The sequence below is a fragment of the Lissotriton helveticus genome, chromosome 10 (assembly GCF_964261635.1).
Source record: "Lissotriton helveticus chromosome 10, aLisHel1.1, whole genome shotgun sequence".
In the NCBI taxonomy this organism is placed as follows: domain Eukaryota; kingdom Metazoa; phylum Chordata; class Amphibia; order Caudata; family Salamandridae; genus Lissotriton; species Lissotriton helveticus.
The window spans coordinates 765,377,839-765,402,023 of record NC_136071.1 but is presented as its reverse complement, the minus strand read 5'-3'; the positions used below and the strand labels follow the sequence as shown (position 1 = coordinate 765,402,023).

Genomic DNA, 24,185 nt, shown 5'->3' with positions numbered 1-24,185 from the left:
ACAACTATTGGTTTCACCACTACTTCTCATCTTGTGCAGTTAACGTTTTTTTTGTAACACAGTGGGTGACATGAGACTCCGTCCCCCACTCCCAGCCAGTCTTAATCTTCCAGTCCACATCACTTCGCATGCTGGGTTTTTGAGCCCGTACTTACACTTCAAGCCTGTGTTATGATATCTACATTTCCTCTTTTGAAAAAAACAATAAAGAATTGAGATACAGTAAGTAAACAAAACAAGCATTGAAAATGCAATAGGTCTTGCCCTTGATTAAGTTAAAGCCATTTTCTTTGCTAATGGTATTGTATAGCAAAGCAAATAGCTTTAACTTAATAAAAGGGGAGACCTATTGCATTATTAATGCTTGTTTTCTTTCTCTTTTCAATCTTTTTCATTTCATTTGTCACCTTTTGTCTTTTTGCTACTTTTTTTTCTGTTTCCTTCTACCTATTTTGTTTCTCTCTGTCTTTGGTTCTTTATTTTCTCCATTCATCTACTTCCTTTTCTCCTTTTTCTTATCCCTCAGTTTTCCTCCACTTCCTCTCCTTCATTCCCCTCCTTTGTTTTTCATTCCTTTCTTTCCTCTTTCTGTTACTTGTATTCTTCCAGTTTCTCTTTCTTCTTCCCCTCCATTATGTTCCTCTATCACATTGTTCCTCTGCTTCTTTCTTCTCATGTTCCTGGTCTTTCTCTCCATTGCTTTCTCTGTTTCTCCCTCCCTCTCTCCGTACAATCTCTTTTGCATTCATTTTTGTGGCATGATTGCCTATCAGGGATGCTCTGTGCTAGTGGTTGTAGAGACACGTTTACTTGTAGAGAGCTCTGAAGTCTGCATGTGCCTTGCAAAATATGTTATTGCTAATGGACTTAGTTAATGGTGCAATGTATATGTTTAAACATGAACTTTCTGATTTGTGGATGGCAGCCAATGTAGCCATTTAGTGGGGCACTTTTGGGCCTTAGCTTTCAAAATGCGATCTGTGTCATCTGTATATTGTGTGACATTGAAACCATAAGCCCCAGTGAGACACTCCTTTCTCAGCAAGGATTTGTAACAAGCGCAAAAGGACAAAACTGGCCCTTGGAGAGCTGCGATAAGAGCTCTTGTCTCATTATTGTTCAGTGCTCGCTGGAGCAGGGCTGAGAGATTCCAAGGGCGGTGTTTAAGCTCCTTGGTGTGTATTACATTCCTATATTAGGCAGTAGCTCAGACTGGTTTTCATTGATCAGAAGTAGCCCCTATCTATGGGAAATATAGCTATGGCTGGTTTTTATTGATCAGAAGTAATCTTCACTAGGAACTGTTGGAGACCTCTTATCCACCCTTGCTGGAGTAAATCTCTAACCACTCCCAGTGTGATAGGAATAGAGTAAGGAGTTTGCAAATGCCTATCAACGTACTATTATGGGTGTACCCAAACTTCCAAGACAAACCATCCTTGGAATGACCATTTCCCACTCCTTGAGTGGGATTTATGGCAGCTTACATGACCACACTTGGAGATATTCACTCTTGCACATACACCTGCCAGGAATCCCTCTGTAGATTCTTGGCAGGAGTTGAAAAGGAAACCATCCCCACGGTGGGAGGGAAATCTGTGATGCAACATACTTTCGGTATTTCTTCCCTCGTACAAAAGTGTAATGAGGTCAACATAAATCGAGCACTGCTTTCAGCATCATTTCTGTTTCTCCCCAGGAGACAATAAAGAAACGAGGCCCGTTACATTTTCATTGTCCACATGTTGATGTAACTGTCCAATTAATGGACGACCTTTACTCTTCCGAAAGTGGTTTGGAACCGGCACTGACAAAACTTACTAAAACCTTCCTCGCAAAGTGCTCCCACGAGGAATTAATTATTAGACGTCTGTTTGACTTACACGGCAGCGAACTGTAGCAGATTCTGTCTGAACTAATAAAAATGGACTATTTTCACACTCTGACCACTAGAGGTCTTTATGTGTCCGAAGCTGAAACGCTCGCGAATGACTTCATAGCCCGCGCGCCATAATTAGCTAACATACAGAGGGAAAAACATTAGGGAACATTGCCAATTAGGTAGCCCAGGGTTTCAGTGGGTTAGAGCAGCATTGATCATTTAAGTACTCCCCTGCCACGTATTTTCAGTGTGTAGATCTTAGAAAAGCAACATCAAGAGAAAAAGTAAATGACATAAAGCCCCGTAAGAATTGGGCCAGTTTCACAACGTTGCACGATTGTACAGATTTTTAAGTAGTAAGTTAGGGCAGACCTACAGCAGTTTTTTCCGGTATGAACCTAGGACTCAGGGCCCCATTCTGACATGCTAATTTGTCCTTTTGTTGCCACGCAAATTAGCTACCACAGGCGAAATAACGGGAGGTGGGTTCGTTTAGTAGGCATTCCGTGTCGGTGTCTCAAAAAAGGGTGCAAATTAATTGTGCTTTTGCATATTAAAGAAGCAGCTGTCCACTTGAAACCCTAGCTGTATCTTTTGCAAAGAAGTGTCATTCATTTCGCGCCTATTAAAATCTAGAGGCTTGAATGGGCTGGCCTTTTGTTAATTCCTGACAGATCCCTTAGCCTGCTTTCTAAGCCTTATTTTCTCAGGCCGAGGAGCTCAAACGAAGTAGAAAAAAAAAACTTTTCACAGTGGTCGTTTGGTTTTACTAGAACTCACTGAGAAAATAATATGACGGCTTTACCTTGAGCAATGGCTTTTACTAAGTAATTTTAATCATATTTTCAACTATTTTCCACTGCTGGGCTTACACGAATCCTGGGACCTCGGCAGTTGTATTGAAAAAGAAAGCCCTGTAACTTGTATTTGCATTCCTTCGTTTTATGTTTTCTCTAGTTACAATATATCGCATGAAACAGGCACCTGCTGCCTCTTCCCTGCATTAGGCAGGCCATGGTTATCTACAGAAGTTACAATTACCAATGTAATGCCTTTTTAATTTTTCCCAAGATCAGTAAGTGACTTGAGAATAGGACTAATTTGGGGCAAAAACCTGAAGACCATTTTCAGTGATGTATGGTTTGGACAAGGTTTGCCTAAATTGAAATAGCCAGTGAATTGATTAAATGGTGGTTTCATAGCATAGTAGTGCTCTCATACCGGTTTAAAAGTTGCTATTAATTTCCTCTTTGCAGACTAAATATGGTTTGAAACTACATTAAATAATCGTTGTGGGTCTGATTTAGAGTAGAGTGCTAATGTAACGTCTTCGACTTATGGGGGCAGTGTTAAATCCAGAGGCGAATCCACTTGTTGAATTTCATTGAGCATAATGGGGGGACAACAGTGGAGGAAATTCCATCAGAGGATTATCCTTCGTATGTAGAATTTTATTTGAAAGTAAGGGAACGCTCAATCCAGAGATTAATATACCAGTGCAATTTCCTCCACTGTGTACCTTGAGAATAGGATGGTGGTAGGATTTTCCTCGGGTGGGGTCTCCTTAGGGTTTAGCATTTAACAAGGTTATTGAAGGGCTTTCCACTAAACTCTTACCTAAATCCGTCTCTGTAGTTGTGGTGTAATTGCTTGTTTTGCAATATGTCAACAGTCACTAGTTTATCCTACTGTTTGTTCCACTAGCAATGTCTCACAGGTGCTTTCTCAAGTAATGTTTTCTTTGACTAAACAAGATGCCAAGCCAAGCTAAAGATCTAACCATGACACTCTAGTCTAACTAATGGGACAGATGGAAGGCCCTCGAAAGAGTGCATTACAAACTTCAACACTAGTGGTGTCATGGGGTGAAAGGTGCTGAACATGTCAGTATTTCTGGTTTTGCAATTGTGTTCCCCGTCCTCAAAACTTTGTGCAGTTTAAGTTTTATGCACAGGTAGCTGCAACAAACCGCAAAGGTTTCTCCCTGCTGCTGTTTGTTTCATAAGGAGCCTCTTGTGGTAAACCTTGGCCGAGGCACCATACTTTCATCAGAACTATGTTTTTTTTTCTTCTTTCTGCTGTTCGCCTTCCTAAACTTGAAATAAATTCCACCATTTTATTTATTTATTTATAAAGTTTTATATAGCGCAAACATGACCCACAAGAGTATCAGAGCGCTTTACAATATACAGTTACTAAACGTTCGATGGTTGAGGTAGTATACATACATTCGGTACTCACCGTTCAGTACGATAGAGATAGATAGTAATATATGGATAGCATAGTTGACTAGTAATGAATAAAGAATGATCCACGAGGGAATCAGAGCGCTTCACAGTACACAGCTATTAAACATTAGGAGGTTGAGGAAGTATACGTACATTCGGTAATCGTCATTTAATACAAATGAGGTAGACAGTAATAAATGAATAGCATAGGTGACTGGTAGTCAACTTAGAATTAAAGTCTTAGGATGTTAATTTGTTCATTAGAGGCATTTTTACTTCTTTTTTGAAGGAGGTAAATGAGGGGATTCCACGTATCACTGGAGGTAGGGAGTTCCAAATCTTCGGTGCGATCCCTGAAAAAGCTCTACAACCAGTTCTCTTTTTAGGGAAGAATTGTGCTTTCAGTAGCAGTGAGCTCGCACTTCGCAATTGTCTACATCCTCCCGATCTCTCTAGCTTTAGTGCTAAGTAACTAGGGGTATTGGTATGCAGGGCTTTGTGTCATGCAGGCGATCTTTGTGTATTCTTGCCTCATAGGGCAGCCAGTTCAGAGCTTTCATGGTCGGAGAAATGTGGTTATTTCTTTTAGTTCCTGAGACGATGTCTGGCCGCAGCGTTAAGTGATGCCCTCAGCGGGGCCAGCTTGTATTTGGGGAGACCACATAGAGTGGTGCTTCCATAATCAAATCTTGGTAACACTAGGGCTTGTACTGCCAATAGAGGTTTTTATCATTTTGTATAAAGAAGGAGGTGGGGTCAGAGAAGTGATTGGAGGGGTTAATCGCTAGAAGAGTGTTATAGATTTCTTGTTCGGGGATGGGCTAGAAGGAGTGCCAAGAGGCATTATTTTTTGCGGTTTCTGTCAGGATATTAAAATGGACCTTGATCTGAGAGTAAAATTTGTTATCATGAGCAATAGGTTGTGGAATGGCCTTCTTGAGTTCAATGGCTTTTGTCTTTTCTAGGAAGAAATTGGCCAGCTCATCGCAGTTAGGTGTGGCCGCATCGTTTAGTTCCAGAGATTTAGGCGTGTTGTGCGCTTGTTGTTTGACGTTTTCGAATAGTTTTTTGGGGCAGTTAATGATTTGGTTTAGCTGGGTTTTGAAAAAGTCTGCCTTGGCCTTTAGGATTTTTCTGTTGTATGAGTACCTCAGCACTCTAAGGTGATGTAGATAATCGGTGGAGGGTGCTGATTTCCATAGTCGCTTACCTGATCTTAGCTTGCGCCTATCAGAGTTCAGGTTCTCGTTGAACCATGGTTTGGAGATTTTGGAGGAAAGGTTTTTTTCTTGGAGGGGCGCTGTGGAATCAAGAATTTCAAGCATAGTGGAATTGTAAAAGACTGTGAGGTCATGGACGTCAACCATGTCTATTGTGGGGATTAGGGCTGAGTTGCATCGGTCACTGGGGTTCATATTTAGTATATTCCTTTTCCATTGTTTTGTTTTTGTGGGTTGGCCCCTTTTTGTAGCTACCTCAATGTTGATAGAGAAGACAATGCTGTAATGATCTGTCCAGTCACATGGGGTGATCCATTCTAGTGATACAGTGTTAGTTTTTGCTATGATGAGGTCTAATGTCTCTCCCTTGTTGGGTATTGGACTGTCACAGAATTGGGACAGATTCTGATCTGACTGAAAAGATATAAGAAAGCTTACACCATCACTCAAAATCTCTGTCAATTGCCATAAGGAGTACTGGGCAGTTAACTTTATAAAACATATCTAGGCTGTTTGGCAAATTTCCCACCAGGCATGTAACTATCCCTCTTGCTGCTCTGGTTTGAGACTTAGTCTTGGGGAGTATTATGTTGAGGATTCCAGACTTGGTTGTATTTAACCTAAATACTAACATTTTAAATAATTATTCACTCTCTGTCAGAGCTTCACGATTGAACTCTGTTAGTTTCCCAAAGATATGAGTAGATCATCAGCAAATTCCTCAATTTCATGCTGCTCCAGATTCGACCTGCACACCTTTTATAAAATAGTTTTCCCTTATCTTCACTCTAAAAATGGTTCAATAACCATTATGACTTGTCCCCCCCACCCCTCATGTGTAATGTTATATCTAAAAATAGGCTCCAATGTAACACACTGTGGCCTTAGGAGAACTTGCGTTATTAATTTTGCACATTTGTAGCCCAGGTTAAGTTTGTGTGAAAGTTTCACAACGTCCTCTCTACCCAATCCAGCCCCTTCTTAGCATCGATGACGATATATGCTAATTGTGTTATCCACTTCTTCACACTATAAATAATATGGTTGAATTTCATAGCAGTATCATATACTTGGCAACCTTGGACAAGACCACTTGGGTGTGTGTCTTGCCAGCATGGATGCATATATTTTCCCAGTGTTTGAATAATTGCTACTTCTGTCATCAGTGGGGTGACCTTCCCATAATATTAATTGAGTTGAAAAGATTACACCATTTTATTAGGCCTGGATTTTGACAGCACAGCTGTTAAACAGATCAGTTGCTAACAAAATACACGTTGGTTGTGGCCCTTTCACCCATTGTCTTTCCTGGACCAGTCATCTGCTTCACACTTTTGTCAATCACGTCTAGGCAGAGCCCATTGGAATACTGATCTCTCACCAATGGCATTGGCTGTTTGGGTATGCCCTTCCACTTCCACTCCAGTGCTTGCATTGAAGTGCACAAGGGGAGTACTTTATTTTATTTTATTTTATTTTAGACGCTTTATATAGCTCTAGCCAGACCGGGGGGGTATCGGAGTGCTTCACATCAGTTACAGAGCAGATGAAATGAGAGCAGAACATAATACAATAACGCAAGACAGTCGTAATGACAATTATACAGAGTTCCATTCCGAGGACTTGAAAACACCGCATCCAGGAGGGGTGAGGTGTCAATCTCAGGGCTCCAGCTGTTTCTATCTGTTCGTTAGGGCTCGATCGAGGAAGAGGGTTTTGAGCTGATTTTTTAATTTAGCGAAAGAAGGAATAGTTCTGATGTGAGGGGGAATAGAGTTGCAGATTTTGGGCGTTACCAGCGAAGAACCTGGCCGCAGTTTTTTGTTTTCGTGATTTTAGCGGGATGAGAAGTAGGGTGTTAGAGCTTCTGAGAGTTCTATTCTAGCTGGCTTTTTTAAGTTTAGCCGCCAGATATTCAGGTTTGCCTGTGTGAAGGGCTTTGTGGGTGAGGCAGGCTGTTCTGCAGTTCGCCTGCAATTCTGTTGGTAGCCACTTGAGATCTTTGAGTGCAGAAGAGATGTGATCAAATTTCTTTATTACCGCGACCATTCTGGCAGCCGCGTTGAGGGTTGTTTTCAGAGGGGCAAGATGTGTTTGCGCTATTCCAGAGAGGACTGCGTTACCTTAGTCCAATCTAGACAGCACCAATGCCTGGGTGGCTTGTTTAAGATCTTTGGGCGGGTTAAAAGGTTTAATTTTGTTCAGTAGCTTCTGGTTGAGGAAGGCGCTCTTCGCCGAGATCTTAATGTGTTTAGTCATGTAGAGTTTTGAGTCTAGGGTGATGCCTAAAGATTTGACAGAATCAGCCAGGGTGAGGTTCCCATTGAGCGCATCAATAGCTTTTAACCACTCTACCATTTGTGGGTTCTCATCTTTGTTTGAAATGAGGAGTAGTTCAGTTTTGTCCGGGTTCAGTTTTAAGTGGTTACTAGTCAGCCAAAGTTGCACTTCTCTTAGTGTTTCGTTGAGTCTTTGAATGTCTTTGGTCGAGGAGATTTCCAAATAAATTTGAGTATCGTCAGCATACAAGTGAAAAGGGATGTTGGCTTTTCTGAGTAGGAAGGTGAGGGGTTCCATGTAAATGTTGAAGAGTTGAGGGGAGAGCACTGATCCTTGGGGTACTCCCCTATTGACAGGGTGGAGGTCGAACTCAAAGGTTTTGATTTTGATTTTCTGGAAGGGGTTGTGGAGGAAAGAAGCGAACCATTTGAGGACCACCTCGTCCAGACCGGCCCTGTCTTTGAGAGCCTTGAGGAGAAGTTTGTGGTCAACTGTGTCGAATGCTGCCGATAGGTCTAGGAAAATGAGGAGGCAACATTGATCGGAGTCCAATGAATTGTGGATATCATCAATTATGTTGAGGATCGCGGTGTCAGTGCTGCAACCTTTCCTAAATCCCGACTGATGGGAGTCGAGAAGGTTGGTATTGTCCAGGTGTTGGGTTAGCTGTTGGAGTACACATTTTTCTAGGATTTTAGAGAGAAGGGGAAGGTAGGAGACAGGTCTGAAGTTGTTCAGGTCGTTGATGTCAAGGCCTGGTTTTTTCAGCAGTGGGGTTACTTGTCCCACTTTCAGACAATCCGGAACAACTCCGGTTTTTAGGGAGCCGTTAATAATCCTGCACCAGAGTGGGGCTAGGTGGAGTTTCAGCTTTTTGGTGAGTTGAGCAGGTAGAGGGTCTAGGGCATGGGATGACTGTTTGGAGGTGGAGATAAGTTTTGTTATCTCTTCTTCAGGGATGGGCTGGAAGAGTGCCCAGGGTTTAGTAGTGAGAGAAGGAGCGCTACCAAACACCCCACCCGGGCTGCTACCGGAAAGGGGGGCGCAATTGGTGTAGAGAGATCGCTCGATCTTGGAAATCTTATCATTGAAGAAGTTGGCGAAGTTGACGCACCGTTCTTTGTATGCAGGCCGTCTCTCTGTCTGCTCCTGATGGCTTCCTCTAAATAGCCTTGTTAATATCCTATAGATTTATGTGTTAGGACTTTAAACCCAGACTGATTTGCTCTACCAATGTTTGCTCTGGGGTTTTGTGATCCTTAACTTATTTTATAGTATTTCAAAGCTCATGCAATGATCTGCTGCCCTATGTTTTTTTTTTACAACACCTTGTGGGTAAAGTGTTTCTGCAGGTATATTTGTTGCTGGGTTCTTTTGGGCACACATGCTAAATATAGCTCCTAGAATTTTCTAAATCCCCCTAGATTTTAAACATACATGCTTAGTCGAAATGGTGTTGAGTGGAATGAGTTTGTGATTTTCAGTCTTACTTTATTTTATTTTGAGGTGGGGGGGGTAACATTGTCTTGGGATGTTAGAGTACAGTGTGGGATATCCTTTAGTATTATCTTGCCCTGGGGCTTAAATGTTTCTTGCAGTTAGAAGTATGCTGGCCAGCATAAATGGGGGGCTTTTTGTTCAGTGTATATATATATATTTTTTTTTTTCACAGAAAAAGCCATAGGTTTCAGGCACGTTATAGTTAGAAATTAGCATTTAAAAAAACCATAGAAATTCACTGAAGAAGCCATAGGTTTCAGCGAGGACTCAGACCAGAATAGCAGCGGGTGGCAGGTAAGTTCTTTTTTCCTTCTTTAATGTTTTCTTCATTATTTGTCGTCGTCCCCTGCTACACCACTCCACCCATACACCAGTCACTACTGCCCCAGTACCCTTCTGCTTGCAAATACTTCCTAATGTTAATTGTTCAGAGATCACAACCTCAAGCCTGTGATGGGCAAACATACGAATTAAAAGCAAGCAACAGGTCAAGAGGTACAGTCCTTGTTATAGAAAACAATTTTTTCCCAAACTCATATTAGTCTGCACAAAGTCTAGCCTGTTGAGCGGATGAAACCGTATCCTAGCAACCAGCATATTGCCAGAAACATAGACCCTGTTTTTTTTTCTTATCAGCAATTTAAAAAGAAATTTTTTTAGACACACCTACTGAAAAAAGGGGACCTTTGCAGGCAGAGTTACCTAAATGAACCACATTAGCAACAGAACAAGGGCAGCAAACATGGTTACTTACCCGACGCTAATCATGATTCAATTACTCTCTTTCCCTGTTACAATAATTAGACTGTGATAAAGCGCTGCTTCTTCCACGGCCACGCCAGAACATTTCAGAGCTCCCTTTGATTCTCTTAGTCTGACATTGCTAATCACCGCCATATTAAATGGCTGTGTTCCTAATTATCCAGGAGTCAGGATAAGAAAGATATCCCTGTGATGTCGGCAAACAGGTCAATCTATTTTTCTGCCCAGCTGGGGGAAGTAGATTGTCTGCACAGTAAGTTGCGAAAATAAAAAAAAGTTAAATAATCTATTTGCATAGACAACATGTACAGTGGCCAAAATCTAACGGCTTTAATTTTCCAGAATTAGCAAGAAGGAGCTTGCATAACTCACTCAAGGCTAGAACCTGCACGTTTTATAGACTGCATAAAAGCTAACACACACACTATCTCTCTCTCTCTCTCTCTCTCTCCCTCTCTCTCTCTCTCTCTCTCTCTCTCTCTCTCTCTATATATATATATATATATATATATATATATATATATATATATATATATTACCTACTGGTGGTCGCCAGTAGATAGTTATAGTTAGGACCGAGTTTCCATAGGAAAAGCATTTTTTCTTTTCCTATTAACTTTGGCGCCGGTTGACGAATCATCGCGGATTTTCAAAACTAGTGGGGTGTTCCGGTCCGCTTCTATGTTGAAAATTTCGGGGTGTTTTGGTAAGCGGGAGCCGAGAAAATAGGGGGGGTCCCAAAACGTGTTTTCTCCATGTTAATTCCCATAGGAAACTTTAGACACGGCTACGGCCCGAACTGCTGAACGGAATTACACCGCATTTTGCAAAAAGGTAGCCCTTGGTTCAGAAAGAGCCCTTTTTTTTAAATGGTGTAAATACATTTAGTAGTTCCTGAGAAATAAACAAAAAAGATATCGAAAAATGCATTTCCCATCGCAAACTTTAGACATGGCTACAGCTCGAACTGCTGAACGGAATTAAATCAAATTTGGCATAAAGTTAGCCCTTGCCTCAGAAAGAACTTTTGGTCTTAAATGGTGTAAATCGGTTCAGTAGTTACTGAGAAAATCAAACAATCGTTATATAGAGGCACGGAGGATCCATGCACCCTGCCGATCACGAGCTGTATTCTAATTGGCTGTCAACACTTCAAACCAGGGACCGCCACCTCCCTGGGGCACTTATATGTTAATTTGGGGGTCTGTGGCGGACCCACTGCCCCGGGGACCACCACCTCCCCGGGGCCCTGCATGTAATGGGCACGGCCCCCTCCTGGAGCCGGTGATGGCCCTGGGGACCGCCACCCCCCCAGCACAGGTTCCCAGACTCCCCTACCGCCAAGCCTGACACTGCTCTCATGCTTGAAAGTAGCATCAGGATAAGCCTGAGTGCCCTGAATTTGCGCAGACTGGGAGCCTGTGCTTGCTGTCTATAACCCAGTAACGCAGCTCGGGTTGGAGACAGCTCAGTGCACATGCCGGTTTGGACCGTCCCCATAGACTCGCCCGGCCCTTAGAACATTAAAAATAAAAAGACAATTAATCCGTTTTATTATCGTTTTATTTTTCAAGTTTTGAGGCTGGCGGGGGGTGTGTGGGTGGTTGATGCTCTGTACTGGGGTGACTTGAACGGACTGTAGGTGGTTTTGTAAGGGACCGAGACATGTACATGCCCATTCTGGCCAGTGCTTTCACCCTATGAACATGAAATATTTTCAGGAGCCTGTCAGTGCAGGGCTTAATTGAAAAACAAGTGCAGGGCCCCAACATTTTTAATAGGCGCCTGCGGCCGGTGTTTCGTCTGTTTAACCCCCATTTGTCTATGCCCACTGCAGTCCTTAGTGCGCATGCGAGAGCATTTCATACATGCAAGCTGACTGGCGTGTATTTTTAATCTCCTCATTTGTGCCAGTTCTCAGCTCAAAAGCATTTTCCATACATGTTTGGGGACTGGAGTAGGAATAGTTAGTTACTCTCTCCTTGAATATTTGAGTATTCTGTGCCTCCCCTTCGAGTTTCAGGGTAGCATAGATATCCAAGCACTCCCCTATATAGATGGGAGAGTTTGAATAGTTAAACTTGGGTTACCAAATACCATGGCTTCCTATTTATGAATCCACCTCATTCCTTTTTGTTTCCATCTATCCTACACTCTTTTTTTCTTTACCTCAAATCCTGCAGATTCTTTTTCATTCTCACTGTTTTCTTAAAGCCTGATTATGACTTTGGCAGCCTGGGAGTGGGCCGTTATGCCAGCGCCCCGCTCCCGGACCACCAAAGTCGACCGCTGCCCACACACCAGATTACAAGTTTCTTCGTGGTCTTGCAGGCCTGTTAGTACGGCTGTTCCAAAGGAGTGCCTAAGGCACGATATGGACTATGCAGTCCATGCTGTGCAGGAAAGGAGGAGCATGCAGACAGGGGGTCACAACATATGCCCCCCTGCATGCATCCCCGTGCACTGGGGCCACAGGGGACCCTGTAGGGCCCCCTTTGTTTCACTACCTCCAGCTTTTTCATGGCGGGCTTTCTGCCTTGAACAGACTGAGGGTGAAGAAACTTGTAATAAGCTTGGAGATGCCGCAACAGCACTGCCAGGCATATTGGTTTCTGCGATCCCCTGGAGGTCTGACCACTGTAATCGTGGTACAGCGGTCGGAGCGCTGGTGCAGTGGTCCCCGACCGCCACCGCACCTCCACCACAAGTGTGGCGGTCCTATGGACCGCCAAACTCCTAATCGGGCTTTTTGCCTTTTCCTTGTTCCTTCTCCTGCCTTGCTTCTCTCTCACTTGCTTAACGAAAAATGTATCGATGCACAACGAAAGTGTCCGTTCCAACTGACTGCAGCCCCCCAGCATAAAGTAGCACCGGTCAGGCGAGGCACAGCAGCACAGAATGTACCAGACAGAATACAGCTTTAGAAACATTTATAAATGTCAATAAAAGAAAACACGCTGTGAGGCGGCCCTAAACCAGCGGTAGTATGACCCATGACTCTTTGAGGGCCACTCCACCACTGACTGCAATTTAAACTCCAAGGTCCTTTTCTATGTCAGATTAAACTCCAGTGTCCGATAGTCCATATGGTTCACAGAAAGCTTTTTAGAAGATGCAAAGCGACAACCGTTATTTTTCAATGGTGGAGCTGGTAAGTTCTAATGAGTTATATGCATAAGTGACATTCATGCTCGTTGACGTTCATACATGTTTGTAGACTCCTTTAGACACACATAGCATTTGATGATACTCCCTCAAGAGCCAATGTTCATGTTACTGTGTATGTTGCTATGCAACCTTCACTGCCCTGGCCCAAATTTCCTCCATGACAGTGTAACAGATATATCATCATGCAACAAATTTTGCATTATAGACCATTTCATGTTTTCCAGGTCGCTTAACAACAGTTCGTGGATAAACGGGACCCTCTTATATTTTTGTTTTCTAGAACAGTGATTTATTTACTCTTATCTGTACTTTCAAGTTGATTTATACTGCGGAAACAAGTTAATCTTAGCTTTGAAATATGAGGCCATATTTCATAATTTCATTACTATCACATCTTCATTGCTGCTAATTAGGTTTACTCTGGGGTAACATTTTTCAAGTTCATTAAAATGCATCGGGATTTTGTGTTTTACTGATTGTGCTGCATATATCAGAAGTTTTCGTTTAGAGACATAAAAACAAATCTTAAAATGTATGATGCAGCCTGATACCTTTCAGATGTGTGCAACTGATCCCTGCTCTGCTAATTTCTTGCACAAAATGCTACATGGTGGTTGCTCCCTTGCGACAGACTGGATGTGAAGCAGCTACAGCTCAGCTTTTTATTTGCCCACCTTTGTTCGCCTGAAGATGAATACATTAATAATACATAAGGTGATCTTGAGAAATGTCATAGTCCCTTTTCTCCTATCACTTAGACCTTAAATCCACGTCCTTTCTAATAACCATACATTTCATGTGCCCAGGTACCACCAGTTTCTGAAAAATCATGTTGAATTTAAGCAAACCATACACCTTACTATGGCCTACCAAAAAGTATAGTTGAGTTATGGTTTGAATTCCTTTAAAGCTCACCTTATTTTCAGCAGACTCCACTTTGGTAGTAGGACACTCTACAGCATTTTTCTATTGGAAATACATTTTTGAAAGTTTATGTTTAGCACTTCTCAAAATGGCAGAAGACTTTCAAGCTCCTAGCCAACTCTGAGTTTGTTTTGTAGGTTTTCTTCTGCCTCACATGAGGACCCGCCTCGTAGGAGGACCGTGTTTATTTTTAATGTATTATTTTCTTTAGCATGGATGCGACCCATTTGTGTTTCAGAGTGCTGGACAGTGCGTTATAATGACATGAGTAGACGAAGCGTATAGCAATATTATTACAGAATGATATATAAAGCACTTGGAAATATTAAGCGATACAAAAGGGGATGATGGACGGAGCGCTTGAGCAAATTAAACACTCACCCCCAGTCAACTGATCTGGGTTTAATCCATCACCATTCTTTAGCCCACTCAGCCACCCCATTTCAGACATGGCCATATGCAAATCAGTCTGACCCTGTGCCTCATGGGAACAGTCCAGCCCGAACTGCCAAGCCATGTCTTCCATGGACCGGAAAAAAGCATCCTGGGACCGGTTTCGGATTCATAATCCTCATCAGCCAGGCTATCTTGAATCCCGTGGCCAAGTGAGCAAGGGACTCACATCTGAGCATACCCTGCCACACTTAGGGCGCACAAAGCGATACAAAAGGGGATGATGGACGGAGCGCTTGAGCAAATCAAACACTCACCCCCAGTCAACTGATCTGGGTTTAATCCATCACCATTCTTTAGCCCACTCAGCCACCCCATTTCAGACATGGCCATATGCAAATCAGTCTGACCCTGTGCCTCATGGGAACAGTCCAGCCCGAACTGCCAAGCCATGTCTTCCATGGACCGGAAACAAGCATCCTGGGATCGGTTTCGGATTCATAATCCTCATCAGCCAGGCTATCTTGAATCCAGTGGCCAAGTGAGCAAGGGACTCACGTCTGAGCATACCCTGCCACACTTAGGGCGAACAAAGCGATACAAAAGGGGATGATGGACGGAGCGCTTGAGCAAATCAAACACTCACCCCCAGTCAACTGATCTGGGTTTAATCCATCACCATTCTTTAGCCCACTCAGCCACCCCATTTCAGACATGGCCATATGCAAATCAGTCTGACCCTGTGCTTCATGGGAACAGTCCAGCCCGAACTGCCAAGCCATGTCTTCCATGGACCGGAAACAAGCATCCTGGGACCGGTTTCGGATTCATAATCCTCATCAGCCAGGCTATCTTGAATCCAGTGGCCAAGTGAGCAAGGGACTCACGTCTGAGCATACCCTGCCACACTTAGGGCGAACAAAGCGATACAAAAGGGGATGATGGACGGAGCGCTTAAGCAAATCAAACACTCACCCCCAGTCAACTGATCTGGGTTTAATCCATCACCATTGTTTAGCCCACTCAGCCACCCCATTTCAGACATGGCCATATGCAAATCAGTCTGACCCTGTGCCTCATGGGAACAGTCCAGCCCGAACTGCCAAGCCATGTCTTCCATTGACCGGAAACAAGCATCCTGGGACCGGTTTCGGATTCATAATCCTCATCAGCCAGGCTATCTTGAATCCAGTGGCCAAGTGAGCAAGGGACTCACGTCTGAGCATACCCTGCCACACTTAGGGCGAACAAAGCGATACTTAAGGTCATAACAAGCGCCAAAGGGAACAATTTCAGATCGCTGTACAAAATTGTTTGGACTAACAGGAGTACAAGATGCATTACAACTGAATCAGTTTGAGAGGTTCCATTATCACATGAAGTAATCAAAGTGGCGCAAAAAGTCGTGGATATTTGTCTAATAATTGTTACTTAGTAGCATACAGCTGTCCAGGCACAAGCTATGTAATTGTAGGCGTACTGAGAGTAGTTGCTATCAAGAGTATGAATTCCCAAACCAGAATATCAGTAAAATATAGCTCAGTGCAGCAGAGGGATGAACAGATGTCTGATATGCAATTATATGTACAAATAATGAGAGTGGCAGAGTTATATAATGAAGCTGAGCAGAGTTCTCGCTTTGTGATCTATTCAGTTTCTTCTGAGTGTCAACTTTTGTATCAGGACAAGGTTGGTTACTTTGTGGCTGATTTTGCACTCGACTTGATTTTCTGTTAGTCTTTAAAGCTTTCAGTTGAACCGAAGTACTCAAAAACAGAGAAGGAAGAGAATGAGTTGGCATAGCAGAAGGAAGTCAAAGGGTTTGATTAGAACACCAAAGATTCTGCTAACGCAAATGACTGGCTTTGGGTTGAATCTGCGAACAGGTTTAATATCTGAGCCTTCTGTTAGCAGAAAAAGGATCAAGGAGAGCAGTTTGAGAGGACATCAAACATGATGGTGTGGTGTTTGGTTTTAATTTTCGATCAGGAACACTTAGGTCTCTCCTGCAGAAGAAGGTATGCTTCAATAGGAATAGGATAGGAAATGTTGTTTTCCTTAACTAAAAGCTAGAGAAGACTATCAGTAAAAGCTATAAATAAGACCTGTTCACAGGATGTTTCCTCAGCTTATTGACAGCTTTCCTCTCTGAGTGTTGATTTTTTAATTGACAATCTGTCAGCTCAAATGCATAGTTACTGTAGTTCATTGGTGAAATAATATTCTGAGTGGATGAGGCTCTTAGTAATTTGTTTTTCGATGTTTAATGAGGAGAGTAGGCTAAGCAATAGTTATTTTACCAGATAATTGGGTGCAGATTTGTGAATTTGATGGGGATTAAAGTATCAGGGCAGGATCAAGACTACGCACGGTGAGAATTTGCTTTTCAGTGCTCTTTTAATATCTGGAATAACCCATCTACCACCAGCAATTGAAGAGTCGCCTTACCCAACAGTGACTAAAAGGAATAAGGAGTGCTTCTCTCAGTACACTCATTTTCAGTTCCCAGAGGGAACATTTGTGTGTATTTGGTGAGAGTTAAATGGATGCTCCTTCTCAACTAAAAGGATGGGCAAGACATTTTAAGACAGCAACAGTGTGTACTGTGCAGGTGGTGGTAATACTGCAAGAGTATGCGCTTGAAATTTGTTTTAATGACAATATTTTATTGAGTTTTGCACAGCTGATACACCAGACATAATGTAAATGATCATACATAACAGAGGAGCGACTCGTTGAGTCAACAGTATGACATTGCAAGTTAGTGGAGATAGGCATAGAGACAAATACAAGATCCACCCCTCCCGAGTCCAGCCAGTGGTTGACTCCATAACCCCTTGATTGCCTCCTTGTCCCCCGTGACTCTGTTCCAGCCCTGGCCTCCATAGGACCGAAGTTCATCCTCCAGGAAATGGAAAGGATTCTCTGTTCTCTGTAAGGTGATTCCCGGAATTGGCTCCATGGAGCCCATATTTTGTAGTGTTTAGGAGGGCAACCCCTTGCCTTGAATATGGGAAAGGAGGTTCGCTATCTTTTCAAGCCCTAGCGATTTCCCTTTTTGCTATCGTCAGACCCAGCCACAGCAGGGCAGTGCGATACATCCGTGCCTATCTCTTTTGTGGTGGAAAGGAGGACCAATTTAGGGTCTCGAGGTAATACCCAGCCCAACACTCGTTCCAACAACGTCAACACCCCCTCCCAAAATGGGGCCAGGCAAACACACACCCAGGTCGTGTGGAGGAAATGTTCCCTATTCGATTTGCATTGCAAGCAAGTCGATGTGGCCACTGCCCCCATTTTCCATATTCTCTCCCGAGTGTAGTAAACCCTGTGTAGGTACTTCCACTACAATAAGTGGAACTACGAGGCATTCGCTGTCTCGCGGGGGAAGGCGCAGGCCTCCCTCCAGTCACCATTTGTAAGGTGCCCCAAGTCCACCACCCAGCCCTCTCTCAGCTGGTCAAATGAGTCTGGTGTATTGACCACTAGTGTTCCATATACCTGCGAGCTTTTATGATTGGTTAGGTCCTCCATAAGTGTTTTGGCCTTTAAGTGTTTGTATTCTGGTTTGTCCGTGAGCCCTTAGGGCGCTGGACACCTTAAGCACAGGGAGGAAGGCACAGGAAACTGGCAATGACTTAGAAGGTAGACGAAGCATACAGGTGAGTCCAGGGCTGGAGGTAAAAGGCACCGTTCCGGACTGGATGTCTCAAGTCAGATAGGGAAGTGAGCCAAGGAGTCAGGTTATTTATATGACTCACTGCAGGGTTGTTGATGGCTCCATTCCAGTGAGAGGACGGCTGCAAGAGTAATCTATAATTGGCATAATGGCTGCAAAGGCGGAACTTCAGAAAGACTTCAGAGCTATCACATCGATTTTATAAGTGAAGAATTGTTTTACTTTCTAAAATCATTGTAACATTCAGTTGTTGAGAAAGTAAGTGCTTTCTCCCACATTTGCTGTCCTATGGTAATAACACGGAATTTTACCTTTGTACTCTAGTAATGAAGGTGAAAATGGGCTTATTAGTATTATTGTTTTAAATACCATGCCATTTTTGTTTTTCAGTAGCATGGCATTCATGTATATATAGAGGATTCATATTGGGTAGCTGTGTGATATGATTGAATAATGCATCTACGGGTTATTATTACACCACAAACTACAGGTCCAAAGGCTGTGTGGTTTGTAAATATCACCAGAACTCTGATATGGCAATATAGAACCATATTGTGCGTTACCATTATGCATTTTTTATATTATATGTTTATTTTGGTGGTGTTAGCTACTAAAGCTGATTTCTTGAAAGTGCAGCTTATGGCCACTTATTGGAATGATAATATTTAGGTGTTGTTTACCGTTTGTAAAAAAACTGAAGGGAAAGCAAAGGACAATGATAAAGGGCATAGGGTTTATGCAAATCTGTGACTGCAGAGTTTACCACATAATTATGGACTGACCACATAATTCACATACTTATAAAAATATGTTGTTTCTAGCTCATATGGAGCAAAATAATACTGCCACAAAATGTGCCACATAAAGCTACATAGTTTGCCTTTTTGTGGTGCATTATGTAAACAATTGTGTTGCTTAATTCTAGTTTTGCTGCCAATGTTAAAAATCTGCAGAGTGGTTTGGAGGTTGTCACTTTGATAATGAAACCCAAATTTCACAGTGAACCTTGAATTATAGAAAATATTTTGTGGTTCCCTGTGAAATATTACTTTCATCATGATAACCCCCAGACCATTTACGGAGATTTGTCATTGTCAGGGTTACTAGATTTTTGCAGCATGGAGGACATAAGTATGTGGCAGTATTATTTAAAATCTAAGACAAAAATGCAAATTAGGTGGCACATTCTCTGGCAGTATTATTTCATCTATTTCAGTTAGACATTTTTAGTGAAACTTGAAAATTATATGGCAAATGCAGCAAATCTATAATTGTGAAGTAAACTCCGCAGCTGCATATTCACATCAATCCAGTTAAAAAAGGGCACCATAACCTAAATATTGTAATACCTATCAGAGCCCATTGTTAGCTACACTTTGAGTAAAACAACTTATATGTGTATATTTTGTATCTACAAAACAAAGGCTAAAATAAATGTATGGTTGGTGTTGGTTATAACACTTCAACATAAGTTTTTTTTTTTAAATCAGCAAAAATGCAGTTGTACATTAAACCACCGAAAACCAAAAGTTATGGTTATAAGCACAGTCCATAATGTGCACAACAGCCATGCAAACCCTAACTCGCACACCAAATGTCCTGTACTTAACCCTGCATGTGTGACCAACATTCACTGTGCACAGCTTTCGTTCATGCAGTGGGGTTTGGGCATCCGTCCATCTCTCTACTTGTGGCCAACATCAGTAGCAAACGACCTTTGGGAAACGCAGTGGGGTTGGCCTCAGGTAGTTGCCTCTAGCCAGGCCCTGCGGCCAGCACGCCATGAGTGGCCAACCCCGCAATGTATGGCTATGTGCAGTGGGGTTGACTGCATTGCCTGATCTTCATGCCTGCCGCAGTGTGTGGCCGCAGGCCCAGTTCTCTCTAGGCAACCAACACTTACAGTCTCTGATCAGGTCCTGTGCCAAGCAACGTGTTGGTGGGTAACCCTACTTCATACAGCTTTTTGGTCATGTGCAGCAAGATAGGCTGCAAGGCCCTTTCTACAGCCGGACTCTACATCCAACTATCTGCAGGCAGTCAACCCCTTCTGTGCACAGCTTTCACCCATCTGCAGTGGGGTTGGCTGCTGGGTATTGCCGATGGCTACCCTCTGCACCCAACTCCCCATAGACAGCCAACTCTTGCAGGCCAGGCCCTGCACCCATTTCTCGTTAGGCAGCCAACCTTGTTGTGCAACACCATTGGCCGTGTATATCGAGGTTGGTGGCAGGCCCTGGGCCCTACCATCTATAGGTGGCCACTCCTGCTGCACATGGCCTTTGGCCGTGTGCACTCGGGGAGTTGGTGTGAGGGTCCTGACTACAACCACACCCTGCTTACAGTCAACCGCATGCAGACAAGCTCCTTGAGTGTCCATTTGGGAACTCCGGCAGTAGTGCTCTAAACACTTTATTTTATGTATTCGCTGGATTTGCAAATCCTAAGCTGTATTCACAAATCCTGAACCTCGGGATAGGCTGCGGAACCCGGGGAAAGCTCAAGGATCTGCAAATCCTGCAATAATTAATCCGTTTTTAATTATTTTATTTTATTAACTAGGCATCCCGTTAGGTTCCACCCCCCGGGGTCATGGTGTCTTCTCCCTGCCCCTTTATGCCGTTTTCCTTTTCCCCAACACAGTACCCAGCGCACTGATTTGGGTAATGGTGACTAAAACTGAAATTTTCTGTGATGAATGCCAATCAGAGTGCAGCAGATTCATGAATCCATGGGGGATTTGTGCATCCTCAATGGATAATGGGAGAAAAATACCCATTGAATTTCCATAGGATTCACAAAGTAATGGTGCAGATATCTCTAAAATTAAACCTCTGAATGCCCAATTCAAGCACCTTTTAAATTATAATTTTTGGAAAACGACTGTGTATGGATTTACACCAAACCATGCAAACCACCGCTCCTTTTTGAAACCTCCCATTGGCGGATCTGGATGCACATTGTCATGTAGGAACCAAATTGGATGTACTTTTTTTTTATAGTTTCATACAAATTTGTCGAAGAGCGCCAGAGTTAGGAAGAAATAAAAATGCCTCTTCTGTGGAAATGCTAGAACAGCCATAACTACACTGGCACCATGACCGCCAATGTAATATGAAAAAAAATATAGATTTACTGGGAAAAAAAACAGAGGACTAAATGTTAAAGTGACATTATTGTTAAGTGTTCACCATTTATAATTTATTGCGCTAACTGTAACATGCACCCTGCCATGCACTGCTCATAGTGCATGACTCATGACATGTTAAATGACTTCCCTTATGACTTCTTAAATGATATAATTGATGACATCACTGAAGATGTCATTGTCCTATACAGCATAGAGTTACTGAGTGTACACAGGCTATTTTCTTGCTATGGACCACTTAGGTCTTGCAGTTAAATGTAATTGTGCATGTTTATTGTTATTTGATGCACTGTTTAAAAAACACAAAATAATTTTCTTCTACCAGCCATTTACGTCTGTCAGTACTACGATTCCCACTTTGGAGCCTCTGGTCCAAAACGGATGAAGGAAGAAAAGGCTCCCTCATCTAATCAGATCTTTTTTTTTTTCAATGTGCGAATAATTTGTGAATTCCAACAGATACACAGAAAAGTGTTAACCCTTTAAACTTTGTAAAATACTAATTTCTCAAAAACTACTGAAGGGATTTACTCCAAACCAACAAAAGCACCTTTTCTGAGTAAAGTTCTACTTTCATGCCATTCAGGTTGTAGGCATGAACAATATTTTCTATGGGAGCTAAAATGGAAAATCAATTCAATGCCCTTCCGACGGAGATGAGAGCCAACCCCCTCAACTGCTTCATTGAAAAAACAGGTCAAATGGATACTTTTGGTAGAACTTCATCAGCAATAGCCTCTGTCATTTGCTAGACACTTCCCTCTCATGCTTGACAATCATTTTTACTTTGTGTGTTGAAATGGGATGTATGACATTACAACGCATGCTTTTACATCGCATGCTTTTACATCGCAGTTTTTACAACGCATACCATTACAACGCATAGCGCTTTGGGGTGCTGGATAGTGAATAGTTTAATTTACTATTCCTACTCCAGTCCCCGTGGATAGTAGGGAAGGTGTTGGATAGTAAATTAAATCTATTCCCTATCCTAGAGCGCCCCCCAGCGCAATGCATTGTAATGGTTTGCGTTGTAAAAGTTGCGATGTAAAAGCACTGCGTGGTAAAAGTTGCGTTGTAAAGGATGTTTCCCGTTGAAATGTATTGCTGACAATCATTTTCACTTTGTGTTTTGAAATTTGTGCTTGACAATCATTTTTACTTCGGGTTTGAAATGTATTTTGTTGTTCTTTGGAAGTAGTGCGATGCTAAAACTGCACGGCCCGTCTAGTAGGGCTTTTACCTGTTTGATCGCTTGCTACCTCGTCTTTCCCTAGAACCCACATTTACTTTTTTGTTGCAGGTTCCTCTTATGTTGCCTTATTGTATTGTACTTATACTGTTTCTTCACGTCAACATTACAGTTCCTCTTCGTACAGCGTTCTGCTATGCGTATGGGTCTTGTTCGCGCTTTATACAACTTTTCAAATAAATAAAATGAATAATTATTTTTCACCCTCCTTAACTCTTTTGGCCTGAACTGCTTTACACAAACATCGGCATGCTTGATCTTATTTAAGTAACCTAGTGGTATGCCAAATTTCCTGCAACTCCGTCCAAGGGGTCAAGTTATAGACAAATCAAAATATGCCCTTTAATTGGAAAGTGCATGTGTACCATAACTACAAAGCTGCGATTGCCACTGTATATTAAAATGTAGATACATGGAGGATGTATATAACGCTGACCATATACTATGCACCTGTTTTACCATCAAGGGATTCTGAAGGCATTTTAAACCACAAGGTTGAATGTATTATGCTTTTAAATTGGGATATTGTGCAACAAAACACAGGCCTGCATTGTATAGTTTTTAGGAAACGTGAAGGCCCGTGCCTAGTGAGAAGATTAAGCTAAGAAGAGAAATAATTTCTGGATAATGGTGCCACGTTGGAATGGTTCATAGTCCTGACTACATTTCAAAAGAGCTTCATATTTATACATTACTACTGCATTAACCACTGACCAATTGCACTACCAGCTATCAGGAAAATGTGGAGACATTCTTTGTGCATTTCAAGGCAAAACAAGGCAAGACTGTGAGATAAATGAGCAAAGCATGTTAATGGAAATTGTAATGACAATGTTGTGAATTTCTTAGCTCCTCTCTGTAGTGTTTCTCCATAACTTATTTCCAAGCTTGCAAAATATTTATATCATCTTTTCTTCTCCTTTTTCAGATATGAACATGGAGTTCAACCCTTCTGATCATCCTCGAGCGAGCACAATATTCCTCAGTAAATCTCAAACAGATGGTATGTATTTTACAGTTGTGCTATGTTTGCTATTAATTGTAAAGCAAAGAGAGACTTAACACAACTAGGTACTTTCCACTGTCGCTGGGCATAGTTCAATTTTCCCATTATTAGTGTGATTCAGTCTCGCCCACATAGATCAGGGAAACTTTGTAATGTACACGTTGATCTCAGGATTGCTATTGATGATCCGGGATGGTAGATAAACATATTATTTTCTTAAGTATAGCAATGTATCACTAAGTCTCCTTCCCAGCAAACTGCTTTATAATCAGTTACATGTCTAACAGTGTAAACAATGATAAATACATATGAAACATGCAAATCACATTATATGATCAACTCACCTGTAGCAGTCCTTGTTATTTAACCTCCTTCATCACTACTCAGGTTATCATTTCATTTTTTCATGGAAAAAGACACAATGTCAGTGAAAGTATAACAGTTATGCCTATGTCACTTGAACACAGACCTTTTTTTAAATTGACACTTTGGCAAACTCAAGTCCTAAGGAGGACTGGGCAAACTTTTCTGAGAATTGAGCCACTAGCATTTGGTGCTTTGTCTGAGGATTCCCTTGTTAATTTGGGTCCCAGAATTCCTCTGAATCTCTTGTGTGTATTTAGGAGCCCAGCTAAAATGTCACCCTTTTCTTAAGCTCTAGAGAGGAAGGCAAGAAAAGTTCTTTTAAACTTACGTTTTAATGGAAATATGATTTGAAGTGGCATTAATATGCCACGTTTGTG

General features: G+C 42.2%; 1 protein-coding gene across 1 annotated transcript in view; it reads left to right on the top strand.

Moving 5' to 3' along the window:
- CCNY (cyclin Y) overlaps nucleotides 1-24,185 on the top strand; it is a 503,311-nt gene that overhangs the window by 284,948 nt on the left and 194,178 nt on the right. Inside the window, exon 2 of the mRNA XM_078663312.1 lies at nucleotides 23,365-23,439. Coding sequence (XP_078519438.1) covers nucleotides 23,365-23,439 — 75 coding nt within the window. The remainder of the gene's footprint in view (nucleotides 1-23,364; nucleotides 23,440-24,185) is intronic.